A 17,106-nucleotide genomic window follows, 5' to 3' on the forward strand; every position below is an offset into this window, starting at 1 on the left:
TTATAAATTCTAACATTATATGCTTACTGTTATTTTTGATGTAATATGTATACTGTTAATGTCTACTTTTTGATCACTCTTGAAGCTTTTCTCCCTAGACCTCCACTGAAAATGGGTTTCTGACCCAGCTGGACTTTCCAGTCACCAAATGTCAATAAATAAATAAATATCAATAAGGGGAATAACTGAGTTCAGAACCAATAGATGGAGGCATAATGGTCAACAGGAATGGAGGTAACATCATAGAGCAAAAAAAATATTTTTTAGCTTGGTGGTTACTTTTTCTATAAAGACTAGGGGATTCATTAGGGGCATTTTTTGATCCCTTCCAAATAAACCTCTTCATGAGGTTTTCAGAAGATGAGTACGTTTGCAGGATGACTAGCTTCAAGCAAGGAGTAAAACATTACCACTTTATTGATGAAATCATATTAATTTGGAGAGTGAGCAAAATGAACAGGATAGATTTTAAATGAAACTATTTTGCAATGCATTTTTCATGGGTTAAATTGAAGAACATTATAGCATTCCCGAATTTCTACTTGCATCATATGAAGAGGCATTCTGTGGAAACTGAGATCTATAAAAAAAACTTCTGCTGGCAATTCCATTTTGTTTAGCAGTAGTCACCATTTTAGCCCTTACTAAATTCTGTTCTTTACAGAAAGCATTTGCATATAAAAGGAAACTGTTCATCTCGGGAGCTACTTGAAAAGAATGCTACAGATGTAATAAACAGACTAAGAAATGAAGGTTACAAAACGACCTGTGCAATCGGGACTTGATTAAGGTTAACCAAAAAGACAGGAAATGCCTGATCTTTGGAAAAAGGTTTAAGTGATGGCTTGTTTGGTGTAACAAAAGAATTTCTTTGAATTCAGTTGTTTTTTTTTTTTCAGTACCATTAATAAATATATAACTGGTAAGGTTAGTTCCATCATTTATGGGCTTGGGAAAGTTTTGCTAAGTATTGAGGAATTAAAAGATTATCTACTCAGACATCCAAGTAGCAACTTTAGTAAGGATTTAAGAATTAGCACAACCAGTCTGCTTCCAAAAAGCATAACTTTAATTATCAAACTGGTGGGTTGTTAAACCAAGAATGGATATATGATATACAGCGCTCACACCTCCCCAAAAGTATATATTGGACAAATCACAAGAATGTTTAAGTAAAGAATGCAGACTTACTCATGTGACACTAGACTTGAAAGGAAGCTTGGACAACAAATCACTTTAAAACAAGTTCAATTCCAGTGTTGAGAAAAACATAGTTGTGCAAGTAAACCTACCATAACAGTAGATGTTCTAATGGATCACCGTTGCAGTAGCCTAAGATATTTGTGTCTTAAACCATATACCAACCAGTTTCTCAGAGCTTTGGGCACTCCAACTGTCAGAAGCACACAAGGTGCCCCATATAAAAAAAAAAAACAGCTGGAATGCCAGAAAGCTTAAGAGTAAGTTTTACCTAGGAAGGAGGCAAGAGCCCTGAATACTTAATACTTATGCTGTGGAACAAAGTGAACTATAACTATATACAAAAGGGTGAAAACAGCCACACTTGGCAAAAAAAGAAGAGCAGCAGAAAAAAAGGGGGGCTACATTAGGAGGGACGGCTACTGCAACAGTGATCCATTGGAAATCCACTGTTACGGTAAATTTACTTATACAACTGCCCTATGCTCAATACACCAGTCACCACTGCAGTAGCCTAAGCTATTTGGTTAGATTATTGTAGTTTAGTTAATAGGTGAAAAAGAGTGAGGAGGAGAATAACTAAGGGTACAAGAGCCCCTGAAGAAGGGTTTGACAAAACCTGTTGTGGACCTTGAAAAGGATGCACTGGAACAACTAGTTGCCTCTCCCACTAGGGGAGATAATATACTAGACCTGATCATCACAAACATGGGGACAAAATGCTCCACACCAGAAGTATACCCCTCACTAGTGAGATTTGACCACAAACTAATCACCCTGGATATACATATCCCACCTCCACCCCCAGCACAAAAGACCACAGTGAAAAACTTCTCAAAAGCAGACTTCACTCTTCTTAAGACTGAGATGGTATCCTTTAAGCCCACTGTGCCAGTGGATACCACATCCCACAATGCCGAATCCTTCACAAATGCTTTCTATGGACATCTCCAAGAATGCATGGATCATGCAATCCCAAACAAATCCAAGTCCCTCTCCACCAAATGTAAGCGTCCTGTCTGGTGGACCTCAGCCATAAACAAATTGTATAACAAAAGAAGGAAGCTACTGCACGTCAGAGCGAAATCCCATGAAGGGAAGACATCTCTGATCAACATTAGCAGAAAATTACGTTCTCTCATAAAAACATCCAAGGCAAACTTTGAGAGAAAAATCGATAAGGACACTAAAGATAACCACAAAGCCTTCTTCAGCTATGTTAGAAACCTGGGCGGAAACCCTCAGATATGCTCAGAGTTGGTTCACAACAACAAAAAATGCACTGAACCCACAGATATTGCTAACATTCTGGCTGACAGGTTCAGTGCAAATTTCTCTCCACCTTCACCCCCAAAAGAAGAAATACTTATCCCAGCTGAATGTAATCTCCCTGTCATCTCAGATGTCCAAGTGAGAACCGCCCTAAACAAAGCAAAAAACACAGCATCAATGGGACCTGACAGTATCCCGGGGTGCGTGTTAAGTGAACTCCAAGAGGAGCTAAACCCACACATAAAAATACTATTTAACCTTAGCCTTACTTCGGGATATGTACCTGAACACTGGCGTACAGCAACAGTGGTCCCACTCCACAAGGGGGGTGCCTCTACAGACCCTGGAAACTACCGCCCCATAAGCTTGACTAGCCTGGTCTGCAAAGCTATGGAAAGAATCATTATGGAACTCATAAACGGAGACATAGGGGACCTACAGACGCTTGACCCCACCCAGTTTGGCTTTGCAAAGGGCAGATCCTGCCTTTTAAACCTGGTTGACTTTTTCAAAACAGTCACTAGAGCCATTGATGAGGGCAAAGCAGTCCATACAGCATACCTGGACTTGGCTAAGGCCTTCGACACAATACCCCACTCAGGCATCATAGATAAGCTAAACAGCTTAAAAGTAAACCCTTATGTCACTAGATGGGTTGCAAACTGGCTAAAGGACAGAACCCATAAAGTTAAAATCGCTGGAGCAATGTCAGACTCAAAGCCAGTCACAAGTGGTGTCCCACAGGGATCTGTCCTGAGACCCCTCTTGTTCGGCATTTATTTCTCAGATGTTAAAGCAAACATGGGAGGGCTGTGGCTGACAAAGTTCGCAGATGACTGCAAACTAGGCGCCATAGTCGATACACCAGCAGATACACACATCCTACAAAAAGGCCTCACTGAAAGGGACAACTGGTGCCGTAGTCACGGCCTTAAACTAAATGCCAAAAATTGTATAGTCATCCCTTTTGGAAAAAACAATGTACCCACAAATTATCACATAGACAGCAACCCACTGAGTATGGAAAAAGTAATCAGAGACCTAGGGACCCAAGTAGACAGCAACTTCTCATTTGACACCCACGTTGCCAAAGTGGTTAGAAAAACATTCTACCTTGCACACCTCATCATGAAGGGTTTCACATCCAGATCCAAGGATGTCATTGTATCCCTATATTCCTCCCTCATCAGGCCCATGATTGAGTACAATGCCCCATTTGGTATGCACCTCACCCGGCACTTGCAACAGCTGGAGAGACCACAAAAGTACCTCACCAAAAGGATCAAGGGTCTCCAACATATGTCTTATTCTGCCAGACTAAAGAAACTTCAGCTCTATTCAGTAGCATACCGCCTGCTCAGAGGTGATCTCTGCCTGACGTACAAGGCCATGTCCAATCAGGATCTGATGGACATGCTCCACCTCAAAAAATCCAAATCCATCAGGACCACGAGAGCTAAAGATTTAAACCTTGGCACAAGTATGAATAGGACATGCTGGAGGGATAGATTCATAACCTAGAGGCTTCCCATGCTTTGGAACAGGATCCCAGTTCGTATAAGGCAGAGCCCCTCACTGACTCTCTTCAAGAGAAATCTTGATGAGTGGATGGGAGATCATAAGTTTACCCCAGGGGTCACATCTGTGTCACTGCTAGACAGGGGCACAGTAAACTAATTCTATTATATAAGGGGACCTTCACTGTGTCACTACTAGACAGAGGCACAGTATTCTAGATTTATTCTGTACATTTTTGTACCATTTCATGGGGTGGCAAAAGCCACATCACTATGGCTAGGCTTACAAATGCCCCAGGGCAGATAGCCTAGTACTATACTATGAAACTATGAAACTATGAATCCAGTTTGCAGTGCATTGTAAAAAATGTAAAAAGAGCAAAGTTACTGCCCTTAAAATACTTCTGAGTCCACTTGTTTCCAGAAACCCACCAAAGAAGCCAATGCCCTTGCTTGAATGATCTGCAACCCTGCCTGAATGTGGCTTATTATGGTGAATGTAACAAAAAGTAATAGTATTAGACAAACATCTAGAAATGGTTAGCTTTGTCATTGGTTGTCCTTTCCACCTACCTTCACAGGAGATAAAGAGCTGGACAACTTTCCTAAAATGTTGAGTTTTGTCTAGATAGGATTTGAGCTGCTTGAGTGCATCCAAAGAGTGAAGAATCTTCCCTCTCTTGTTCTTTGGTTCAGGAAAGAAGACTGGGAGATTAACAGTCAACTTAGAGTAAACTCTGAGATTACTTTAGGCATAAAGGTAGGATTTGTTCTCAAAGAAAAGCTGGCCTTGTGAAAAATGTGGTAAGGTTGATCCAGTGTAAGTGCTTGTAATTCAGACACTCACCTAGCAGATGTCAGAGCAATACGTAAAACAGTCTTCCATGTTAAGAACATCAAATCATCCTCACGAATTGGTTCAAATGTAGACACAGGAAGCTTCTCAAGCACAAAGCTGAGATCTCAAGGAGGAGCCACCTGTTTCCTGGTTGTACGTAAGACCCCTTTCAAACCCTGTTTAACTTGAGCATTGAAAGAAGGGGAGATCTAAGGGCAGAAAAGCAGAAACGGATGAGAAATATGTCTTAAAAGAAAAGTATGACAAACTACTGAACAGTAACTCACAGAAATAATCCAAAACCACAGAGTACTGGGACTGAAAAGGGTCCTGCACCTTTGAGTGGCACACCTAGAAAATCTTTTCCATTTGCATATAAATGATTTTCTTGGAACAGTTTTTTTCATGTCCTTTAGCATCTCATGCACATCTTCAGAAAAAAAGGTACCTAAAAGGTATAAAAGTTCTATCATCCAGGCAGCTAGTTAAAAAGTTTTCAGACTGGATTATATCAACCCCTCTCTTGTCACGTGTGAGTAAATCCAGTCTGTGTGGAAGCTTGTGGTAATATCCTTGACTAGACTAAAAAGAAGACAGAACCACCATTTCCTTGGCCAGAAGGGAGTCACCACCACAATGTTTGGACAGTCCTTCTAGATCTTTAGAAGAACCCTGCTGGAAAGAATGGAAAATCATACAGGAAAATTACCACTTATGAAAATAAGACATCATCTGTCTTCCAGGCCTGAATGTATGGAATTAAGGAGAATAATTTTTTGTTTCTTCTGAAAGGAGGCAAATGGATCTACTTGAGTATTCCCCACAGTTGGATCAATTCTTGAAAGACCCCAGGATGAAGTTTCTGTGCATGCAGACTATCCTGGTCCTGCTGAGCTTGTTTGCAATAAAGTTTTTTTTTTGATGGAATGTATGAGGCCAGAAGAGTCAGACTGCGCTGAACTGCTAACCACCCAAGCTATCACAGCTAGTGTGCAAAGATGGTAAGATCTGGCACTTCCCTGTTTACTTAAGTACCACATCACTGTGGTGTTGTCTGGGCATGTCTGCTGAGGTCCTTGGGACCAGAGATGATTCAAGGCCTTCAAAGCATCGATAAAAGCCAATATTTCCCTGAAATTTAAGTAGTTCTGTATGTCTACAGGATTCCAAAAAGCTTGCATTTTTACCTCCTTTGAAGTCATTCCACATGTCGATCTGAAGCATCTGTGGTGAATGACTGGGGGGAGGGGGAATGGAAGATCTGGACTGCAAGCTATCTGGTCTACCCACCATTCAGTCTCCCTCTTTACAAGTCCCTGAAACAAAATCTGAAAAGTCAAAGGGTGTAGATGCTGAATCCAGACTAAGAGGACGTGGCTATTCCCCAGACTTTGGTGGCTTGGAAGACAATACTAAGAAGATAGGTAGAAAATCTGGGTGGTCTGAGGAACAAGAAATGTCCACAGCAGTCAACCACCAGTGTCACAGGCGAACTACAAGCTGGTCTGACCCTTCAAGACTCATTGGACAGTTACGTCTTTCTGTGCAGCAGGGAAGGAACAACCACGGAGGCTGACTGCTGCTCCATTGGTAAGCTGGGAAAGAGGTCTGTAATGTGGGTAGTGCAGCCTTAACAAGCTGGTAAGCTTAACAGCTAAGAACAATGCTCTTGACATAATTAAGCCATTAAAAGTCCCTCAGAAGCACAGTATCCTGCCCCAAACATACTAAATTTAATAAAATAATACATTTTTAAGTCAAAAACTTTTCTCACAAAAAGATTATACAAACACCAACATGTCAGTTTCCTTCAAATTAAAATGACATACTCAATCTGCAAAAGTAACTATTTCTGACAAAAAAACTACACGTTTTCCTCATAAAATAAAATTAAAATAGGAAGTTTTTTTTCCATTAGGAACTTAGCTGCCTACATCTTGTAGGATTGCTAGCCAAGTGACAGAATCACAGGGTTCACCAAAGCAGCAGCCACTCTGGCATAAAAAAAGCCCTGAAACATTTTAGTGCTCCAACTACCTTTTGTATAATGGCCTTGTGTGCTCCTAGCAGATGGAGTGCACGGGAAGGGGGGGGGGGGGGGGGGGGCACATCCAAAGCTTTGAGAAGCTGGCCAGTGCAGGGGGTAAGACACAAATAGCTAGGCTTCTACAACAGTGATTTATGTATTGAACATCTTTTATTGTGCACCATTACTGTTGGTTAAAAAAGTCACTATGAAGTTGTCCAGGTTATTTAATTGTTAGTCATGGATGGAGCAGTAGTGCAGCAGTTAGCATTGCTGCCTCACAGCAAGAGGTTCTCCGGTTTCATTCTTGGCTGTGTGCTTTCTGTGTGGATTCTGCATGTCCTTCCTGTGTTCGTGTGGGTTTCCTCCAGGTGCTCCAGTTTCCTCCCATGTTGCAAAGACATGCGTCTGGAGCATTTATCCTTGGGTTTCTACTGAAAATTGCCTTGTTCCAACTTAGACTTTCCTGGTTAAAAAATGCTATATAAAATAAAATCAATAAAATAAAGTGGTTAAGACAATTTTCAAGTTTAACACAGTGTTTACATATGTTCTGAACGCATGTAAAAACTTCAAGTATTTGTTTTAATAGTTGTTTAATACTGCAAGTTATTAAGAGTTCCCCTTCCTGTGACTTTTTTACTATTATAATTCTTTTACGACTGACTTTATTTGTTATGTTCATCGACTGGCTGTACCAGGTTTGAGATAATAGGGTTATACTAAAAATGAGTGCATATTGTTGTCACTCTACTCATTTAAAAGGTTGCTTCAGTCAATGTGCCAGGAGGTTTTATGCCCAGCTTGCTAGTACATGTCTATATTTAATGTAGTATTGGAATGTGTGTGTGTGTGTGTGTGTGTGTGTGTGTGTGTGTGTGTGTGTGTGTGTGTGTGTGTGTGTGTGTGTGTGCACAATTGCTATTTGGACTCATAAGACACAGAATTATAAACTACTTTTCCTATATTTCATATAACACAAATCCAAAAATGTCCAAGGAAGGCTGAATTCTGAGCTGGGGGGTTGGCATAATGGTTAAGGTGTTTGGTTGGCATAATGGTTAAGGTGTTTAACTTACAGACACAAGGTGCAGGGTTTGATTCTCACATAGGGTTACTGGCTAGGCTTAAAATGCCCACAAGACACGTATGAACCTATGAACCTATAGCCTATGGTACATTCCAGTGAAAAGAACAGTATAATAACTGTTCTCAGATGTTGAAGGAATAGGTTCTGGGTCTGTGTCAATATTAAATAGTCATCAACACATGGAAAATAAAAATGATTTGCTGCTTACTAAAGTGTGAAATTATTGGTGCTAATCTGGTACACGCTCTTGAAGATGTGGATAGATCAAATGAGATAGCGGTAAACTGGAAGACAGAACAAGCCAATTAGATCCACAAACAGTTCATGTGAGTAGATCTTATGGTTACAGTGGTATTTGTCCTCAGTGTATAGAGTTGCTATGAAAGAATTCCTTTCTGTGTGAAAAATAACCTTCAGGGTTACCGTTCTAAATGTTTTGGAAGTACAAACTCATTTTATTTGACAAGCTCAGTCCTGATTTCTGTATCAAGTCTTTGTTTTGTAAACAAGAAAGGGTTTGGAATAAAAAGCCAACCTTTCTGGTGGTGTAGAACCCACTCTGCTTGTCTTTTTAAAATGTTCTTCTAATATCTTTGATTTTTGTATAATTAGGTAGGATGTTAATGCCTTAAGCCTTTGATCCTTTGGTAGCTTTACTTAAACTTTAAGAACAGCTAAAAATCTTCTGTGCTGTGGTCCGACCCTAAACAGACAACACACTATAAAGTAATTTGGAAGTGTTTTATCTTCTACAAGCACATATACCAACATATATATATACATATATATATATATATATATATATATATATATATATATATATATATATATAAATAGAGAGAGAGAGCGAGAGAGAGAATAAAAACTAAAAGAAAAACTTTTTTTCCCTTTTAAGTCTGTTATGTCAGCTATATGGCAGGAAAAAAGTCATGGGCATTGCCCTATAGCTGAAACACGTGCTGTCCTTAAGGGGTCATTCGCATATATCCCATGTTACCACTATTAAAAGAGGTTTTAAGGAATCACACAGTGAACAGTCTAGCTTGGCTGTTTTTTTTCTTTTAACATACATGGATAGGGAACATATACCCCTCAAGCAAAAGATGTAATTTTAGATTCTTAGAAAAATCAACGAGATGTAGAAAATAAAAGTATTCTCAAAGGACTAACAAATACAGTTTCATGAAAACACCATATAACCAATGGTTTCTTAACAGTAAAAAAATCTGAACTGATGGATACCACTGTTGTTCACACATGGCAGCCTCACACCTTCTACAGCATTCCCTTTCTTGTTATAAGACTACCAGTAGTGTTTACAGAAGAAAATGCTTTTGAAAAAAATTGGCTGGGCCAATTCAGCTCAATTGGTGAGTAAACTCAGGTGCTTTGGCTTACTGCTACACTGACCCTCTCAAAAGTAAAATTATATGGAACTCCTACTCCTGCATGACTTATGCCCCCGCAACCACAAGTTGGTATGCACTATGAGTGCAGATGACAGTCGAGTTATTTGCAATTTGTACTGACAGTGGTATTCATCCAGAGAAAAACAAATAAATCCCCTTATTAGACCCTAGATGCCCATGTTCTACAAGTTGCCTGTCACCAAGAAGGCAATCTACAGCAGTAGGGCCATGACCTCTGGAGAGTCACCATCTGGAACTTGATGGACTAGATGTGCGCAGTGAAATTCCTCAGGTCCAAATGTGAGACCTTCTTTTCCTTCAGAACTAGAAAGAAGCAGAAGAAGAACAATGTACCTCATCCTGAAGGAAGGACAGCTTATTTGGCTTCCTTGTGGAGTAAAGTTTGGGACTATTCCAACAGCTTCATAACAACATCTTAGTCCCCAAACAGAACCTTTCTGGGGAGAACCTAGGAATTCTGAGATGCAGCTGACCATGACCATGTAAAGAACCCTCTGGTTCTTGGGTGATGGTTTCTTAGCAGAAGTAAACATGGACAGGCATGCCCCCTTTGGAGACTAACAGATCAATGAAGCTATCATTCTGTACAACATGGATGGCATGAAAGAGGGCAAGGTAGTGTCATACCTAAGTGCCTTTCTCAGTCTACTGTACTTAAAATATATAAAAGAATATTGACTTGTTACATGTTCACAAATGTATTTAAGAATACTTTGCTTCTACATTCTTCAATAACAACCTACAGTTTAAAATACCAGAAAATTCCATTGTGGCATACCAGTTAGAAACACTAAATAAACACATCACATAAAGATAAACATCAGTGGTAATCGATTATTAAAAATCAATTTTCGCCAACCTTACTGAGCTCTGAATGTCATCAACTGGTACAACAGGAAGGGAATCCCATTTAACAAGGCTCTCAATACAGTTCAGCACCTGAGAAAATAAAACACATTGATCACTCAGACCTTTCTTAAAAAAAGAAAGAAAGACAGGAAGGAAGAAAGAAGGAACATTTTTTAAAAAAGCATAAACAAAAGATGACTGTACTAAGTGCTACACAAAATTATCACACAATTCTTAAAACATTAATGGAAGCAAAATCTGCTTTGCAGGGAAGTTCTTAAGTACAAAAAATGTTGAGAGACGCACGATAAATTGTACTCCAGTTTCAAGTTTTAAAAGAAATTCATCTCAAGTTCAGCTATAATCTGAAATTCTGCTTTGTTTTGTTGAAATTCTAAGAACAGATTAGTTTAGCATACTCGCCAAGTTAAACATAATGAAACTGACTGCCAGCCTGTACAGAGTTTATTTTACTGTGGCAATAACACATGCAGCGAAGCGAACTACAGCTCACAGCACTGTAATACCAGTTTGTCAACCTACTGTAAGGGCTCTTTTATGTTTCTGTTCATTTATCATTTATACTGTGCAAACACTGTGCAAACACTTATTACAGTAATATAAAAACCCTTCTTTCCAGTTCTGCTGTAATGAACAGTGTTCCTAACTGTGCATAACTTACTCTCATGATCCCCATTTAAACAGAACCCTTGTCACAGACAACCTTAGACAGGGGGACAGTGGAAGATACAGCTCCTTCATCAGTGATTATATTAAGAATTAACTGGTCATATAATCTTAAAAAGTTTTCAGCCAGGGCTTTCATTGTTACCTCTCCTCTTCTGTAAATTACTCATGGTCAACTTTTTTGTTTTTTTTTGGTTATGAAAACAATGAGTCTTGAGGTATAAATTGTAGCCATTATGCCAATTTTATCTTCTATTCCACACCTTAGCTAGCTAACAGATCTACACAACTGTTTGCACTCAGGTGATTTTCATCTATTACTGCCCTGTTAAAACAGAGTCAAGGAGTATGGTACAATTATGATGAAAACAAGTTAAGTACTCACAATAATGTTCTATCTGTGTTGTTGATTTTCATTCCTCCTCAACTGATGGGTTTGGATCCAACTCAGCTGCTAGTAAAAGCTTGTGGTAATCTAAACTCTCAATCTTCTCCCTTATCCATAATGCATCCTCCCTATTACCTCAGATCTTTTTTTGCAAGCAGTAAGAAAGATGTAATCTTACAATGTATACATATACGTGTCCAATTTGGAAGAAGAAAAAAGAGACAGAGTATCAAAGAGGAAGGGACAATGCGACTTCTGGAGCTGGTAAAGACAAACATGCAACCCAATTTTTATATCCTCTCGCTCTACTAGAAGAAACCTAAAAAGGCTGGGGGTTGGTGGGAGGAGAGTCAAGGAATGAATGAATGAATGAAAATCAACAACACAGATGGAATGTTATGGTGAGTTCTTTGTGTTGCAACATCAGTGGTAATTTTTTGTCATTTCTTATGGAAAATGAGATCTGGAGATTTTGCCAACGAAGCCGAAATTTCTGAAATTCATCTGGTAGAGGTGAAGGCAAATAAAAATAAGGTCTTTCAAGACAAACATTTTAGGTCACAATCATGGGCACACTCAAAGGGTGGTAGAATCAAAGTCTACACTACCAGACTGAGATCCTATGGTGGACTGAGATCTTCAAGGGGAGGTTTAGGAAAAATTGTGCCACTCAAAAAGGCTTTGCATAGTTTCTGAAAGGTTAGTGAATGTCCATCAACTCCACTGTGAAAATTAGAAATTGCTCCTAATTGGACTCTCACTGTTGAAGAACTAGCCCCCTGGTCAAAATGTTGTGTCAAGAACTCTAGCACACAACTAACTGGTGCTGAAAAAGAATCTATAAGCTTTTGAGTAGTCCAATGTATAAATATTTTCTACTTACTAGTGTATAGTTTTCCTAGTGCATGACTTAAGGAAAGATAGCAAGATATGATACACAGGGAAAGAGATCATTGACTGTCTGGTTATTACTGGAAATGGAGGGAACAAGCTGTCATCTTGAAGCTCAGAAGGTCTGGATGTGTCATGTCCATCGGATGAGACTGGAGGTCCGGAACTGGGTCCAGAATCCAAGGTTGGTGAAGTAAGTGAGGCCACAGGAAGGGAAACCAAATCTGTCTATGCCAAAAGGGGGCAATGAGGATAACTTTGCTCTTCAACCTGGCAGCTCTCTGAAAAGATTTTGGGATTAGAGGAATTGGTGGATATGTGTAAAGTAATATGGGGGGGGCAACTGTGGAGTAGAGGATCCCTCTGTGACTCCCCCTGTGGGGGGATCAGGGTAAAATAGCTGCTGCACTTGTTATTTAGGGGATGCAAAGAGGTCGCAGCATGGCTGGCCAAATTTGTGGCAAATTTGTTTTACCACTTTCTGATTGAGGGGCCATTTGTGAGGTAATGGTATGCACATGCTCAGTTTGATTGCTTGCACACTGGACTTCCCAGGAATATGCATTGCTAAGAGAAAATGGATGGAAGATACTGCCCACATCCACACCCTTAGAGCTTCTCAACAAAGGGGGCATGATCTGATTCCTCCTTGTTTGTTGATGTACCAACCTCCCACCCACCACCCTAGCTGAGAAGCATCCATGGTCACTATGGCCTTGATCTGTGAAGGAACAAATGGGTGACCCTGTAGTACCTGATCTGATTGGATCCACTACATCAGACTTTTCTTGCAAGAGTTTGTAATTCATACTGGGGCTGATAAGGGTATTTGAAGAATCAACCACTGAGATGCCAGCATCCACTGGAGAATTCTCATGTGAAACCTGGCTACCAGAACAAGGGTTATCGGTGCTGCCATTGATCCCAGAACTTGTAGTACTAAGCAAGCCGAGACTGTGGTACTGCAAAGTATTTTGTTGACTTGTGACCTTAAAGTCTGAACTGGAAAGGGGAAGAGAAGCTATTGTTGACCTTGTGTCTAGTAGAGCTCCTATAAATTCTAGAATTTGAGTTGGCTCTAGCTTTGACTTCTTGAAATTTATGGTTATTCCTAATCTTGTGCAAGTGTGGATGACCTCTTCTTTTGTCATAATGAGTTGATGCCTGGTTGGAGCAGTAATGAACCAGTCATCTACGTATGAAAACACACAGAATCACTGCAGTCTCAAGTGAGCTGCTACCACTGAAACACATTTGGTGAACACCCTTGGGGCTGTGATGAAGCCAAAGGGCAGTGCACTGAACTGATAATAAATGGCTCCTAGCCATACGCGTAAGAATCTCCTGGACTGCCTGTTTATTTTTATATGCTAGTATGCATCCTGGAGATCTACTGAGCACATCCAGCCATCCATTTCCAGAAATGGAAGAATGGACTGAACTGTGACCATCCAGAACTTTGTCTTTTGAACAAATCTGTTTAGATTGCTGAGATCCAGAACTGATCTCCAGTCCCATTTTCTCTGGCACTAAAAAGAATCTTGAGTAAGTTCCAGATCCTCTCTGGTCTTAGCAGACCTCCTGAATGACTCTTTTGTCTAGTAGCTTTTGTATTTGTATGGCTGCTTGATCCTTCTGATCAGGTGGTACATTGAAGATTTTCTTGGATGTTGGAGGAGAAAGGGAAAATGGAATTATATATCCTCTGGATACGATCCTCTGCACCCACGTATCTTCTGTTATCTCTAGCCAGGATCTTTGGTGCAGGGACAAATGACCCCTGATTGCCTCCAGTGGGGGATGATCGAGCCTCCATTCAAGAGTGAGGGAAGGGTTTGCCAAAGAAAGATTCTCTGGACCCTTGATGATGTGGGCCTCTGTTGCTGCAAGGGTGGCGTCTTCCATTTGAGTTTCCCTCTCTGCCTCTGGGGGAAGACCCTCCACGTGCCTGCTGGATTTCTTGAACCACATTTTTCCACCTCCCTGATGATTCCTAGAGAAGGATCTTTGAGGGGAGTGGAAAAATGCAAGCCCATGGTAGACAGGATCTTTTCATCCTTCTCACACCTGGGCAACATATATTTTACTTTGGGGCCAAAAAGAGAGGTACCATCAAAAGGAGCACTGACAAATGTAGACTTAAAAGACTCCACAAAGGCACATAAGCATATCCAGATGTGTCTCCTGATGGCTACACCAGAACCCACTGCCCTTGAGGTTCCTTCTGTCACAATGGAAATCAGCCTCATGGATGAGTTTGATATCAATTGAAGAACTGCCAGCTGTGAAATGACTGAATCCTTCACTTCCTCAGACATAGTTCCTGCAAGGTATCAGAGAGTTCCTTTATAAGATCCCTTTGCAATCTGGTGAAATGTACCAGGTAGTTCAGGGATCTCAAGACGAAGGTCCTTGAAGTGCAAACATGCTTTCCAAACCTGTCCATGGCCAGCGACTCCTTGTCATTACTTTCATTGTCAACTCCTTTCATTGGCTAGTTCATTCCTGGTGGCCACCACTACAATCATGGCATCAATGAGGGGAGGGGGACCTTGGACCAGAACTGCTTGTCTTCTGGAAGGGACATAATTTTTTCAGGCTTCTTTGGTATGGGCTCAATGGAGTTAGGCCCCTTCCATGCCTGCTGCAAGTCCAAATCTAGAAGCTTGTCAGCAGTTGGAATCACCCAGGACATAGATGGTCTGGTAGCAAAAAACACAAGGAGCACAGATTCTTCTGATGAAGGACTGCTGGTCTTCCAGCTACCTCTCTGGTTTAGGATTTGAAGGATGTCTCCGCAGGAGGTGTAGTGGGGATCCTTCGTCCTCCTCAAAATCTGTGTCTTCCATTATCTAGATGCCTCCTCTTACATGTCCTCTTCTGAGGAACCTTTTCAATGGGATAATCTGGGGAGGTATCAGAAGAGGTAGAAATACCCAATTGGGTATCCTGGGGCTTTGGTACTGGCTTGCCCCTGTGGGAGGGTAATCTGAGACTCCTGATGCAAACAATAGATACAGAACTCAAGGGAATAGGACCTGTCGGTGTCATGGAAGCTGACAGAGCTCTCTCCAAGTTCCTAAAGACTGAGGTTCCTAAAGACTGAGCTTCCCAGAGAGGCATAGGAACCCGGGTCTGAAAGGAGGGCTTTCTTATCCCTGGTCCCACCCTGCTTCAAGGAAAGCTGTCCCAAGACAGAAGTCAGAGCCAAACTAACCCTTGCTGAAGCTCCGAGATGCAAAGATGGCTCTGAAGCCCTCGGAGTTGATTAAAACACCTTGGATCCGACAGGGTAGAAATGGTTCCGAGAGCTGTCCAGATCCGACAGCTGGAAGGAGCTTAGAGAAAACTTCTGATCCGAGGATACAGCGATCTTAAAACATGAAGGAGACAGGTCTGGATGACTTGGATCCAAGGGCTCCAAATCCACAGAGGGAGTCAGACAAGGAAGAGTCAAAGGTGGAGTCTAAGATGCAAGGGCTGAAACAACATCTGGGAGGCTCTGCACCGAAAGCATCTGTCTCACTTACCTTCTCCACATCTTCTACTTTGAGACTCCAAGAAGAGCAAGAGTACTGCTTGGAGGGACAGCCTGGTCTGTAAAGAAAAGGAGAAAGTACCACTGACAGGACAGGATTCACAGATGGGGAGTCCCTTACCCTAGGTAGAGAGCCCAAAAAGGTAGAAGGATTGAAGGTCTTCAGAGCAGATGAATCCTGTGTTTTCAAAGACTTTGGATGTGAAGAAGCCATCTGATCCGAAGAGGTAAATTTTTCTTTTGTCTGATCCGAAGGGGTTAGATCCGACAACTTAATTTTCTTCTTCTTGGAAGGATCTGAAGAAACTGTCAGGTCCAAAGAAGGCCTTTATGTAACTTTCTCAGAGATCCTCAATGAAACTAAAGAAGAGCTCTGAGATGATTTATGCAACTTTTTGGAAGTTTCTCCAGAAAACCGACGCCTCGGATCCAAATCCATCAGTCCAGGACAGAATGAATATCGACATCATCAGATCAAGTATTAAGAGGACGGTAGAAGTCCTTTTAAGAGTAATTTATTTTTGCACTCTACAAAAGCACAGGGGTTAAAGGCATGGCAGATCGCATACCTCTCTTGTAAGTGAAGGGGGCCAAGATAGTAGATGCAAAGAGTGCGCACGACAGAAAAAGGAATCTTTTAGCTACATTTCCCACCCTTCTTAAACCCTGCTGCAGTTTTTTTCTTTTTCAGTAATGGCAGGAAAATAACAACAATCATACAGGAGGGACTGTAAATAATTCTACAGAAGGTTTTAAGCACAGCAATAAGTGCAGAGAGATACTAATGATAGTATCTAGAATACGCCAGCACAAAGACAGAAAAGTTCATGACAGCAAAAAACTGCAATAATTCACACTTATCTTTGTTGATAGCTCAAGAGTGAAATAACTACATCTCCATGTAAGGGAGAAAGAAAAGTGCAGATATACTAACAATAGTGTCTAGAGTACCCAAGTACAAAGATAGAAAAATTCAAGATAGCTAAAGAAATTTAGGATAGCAAAAAACTTCAAAAAGTTGCACTTATCTATCGTGATAGTTTCAGAGTGAAATACCACATCTTTCACCTACCTGCGGCAAACGAGATCGGAAATAATGGGAAGGAAGCATTATAGGTAAGGGAGACGCTCGAGAGTTTGGATTGCCACGAGTAATTTACAAGCAATCGAGTCGGATCCGACACCTCGGATCCAAATCCATCAGTCCAGGACAGAATGAAAATCGACAACATCAGATCAAGTATTAAATAATCAGTACATGAAGGGAAAGGCTATGTAATGAAAAAAAAACACAGCAATAATTTCATTTGTGGGCAAAACAGTGGCTCAGTAATAAGATCTCTGCTACAGAGCATCAGGTTCCAGGGTTCAATCCTGACC

The 17,106-nt window shown here is 40.8% G+C and overlaps 1 protein-coding gene across 3 annotated transcripts in view; it reads right to left on the bottom strand.

Moving 5' to 3' along the window:
- The window catches only part of ERMARD (ER membrane associated RNA degradation), a 1,319,361-nt gene that overhangs the window by 332,131 nt on the left and 970,124 nt on the right, over positions 1–17,106 (bottom strand). For all 3 annotated transcript variants that reach the window (XM_044067775.1, XM_044067770.1, XM_044067782.1), the window contains one exon: positions 10,233–10,312. In XM_044067775.1, the coding sequence (XP_043923710.1) occupies positions 10,233–10,312 (80 nt within the window). The remainder of the gene's footprint in view (positions 1–10,232; positions 10,313–17,106) is intronic.

The sequence above is a fragment of the Protopterus annectens genome, chromosome 1.part0, assembly GCF_019279795.1.
Source record: "Protopterus annectens isolate FY-2018-M chromosome 1.part0, PAN1.0, whole genome shotgun sequence".
Classification (NCBI taxonomy): domain Eukaryota; kingdom Metazoa; phylum Chordata; order Ceratodontiformes; family Protopteridae; genus Protopterus; species Protopterus annectens.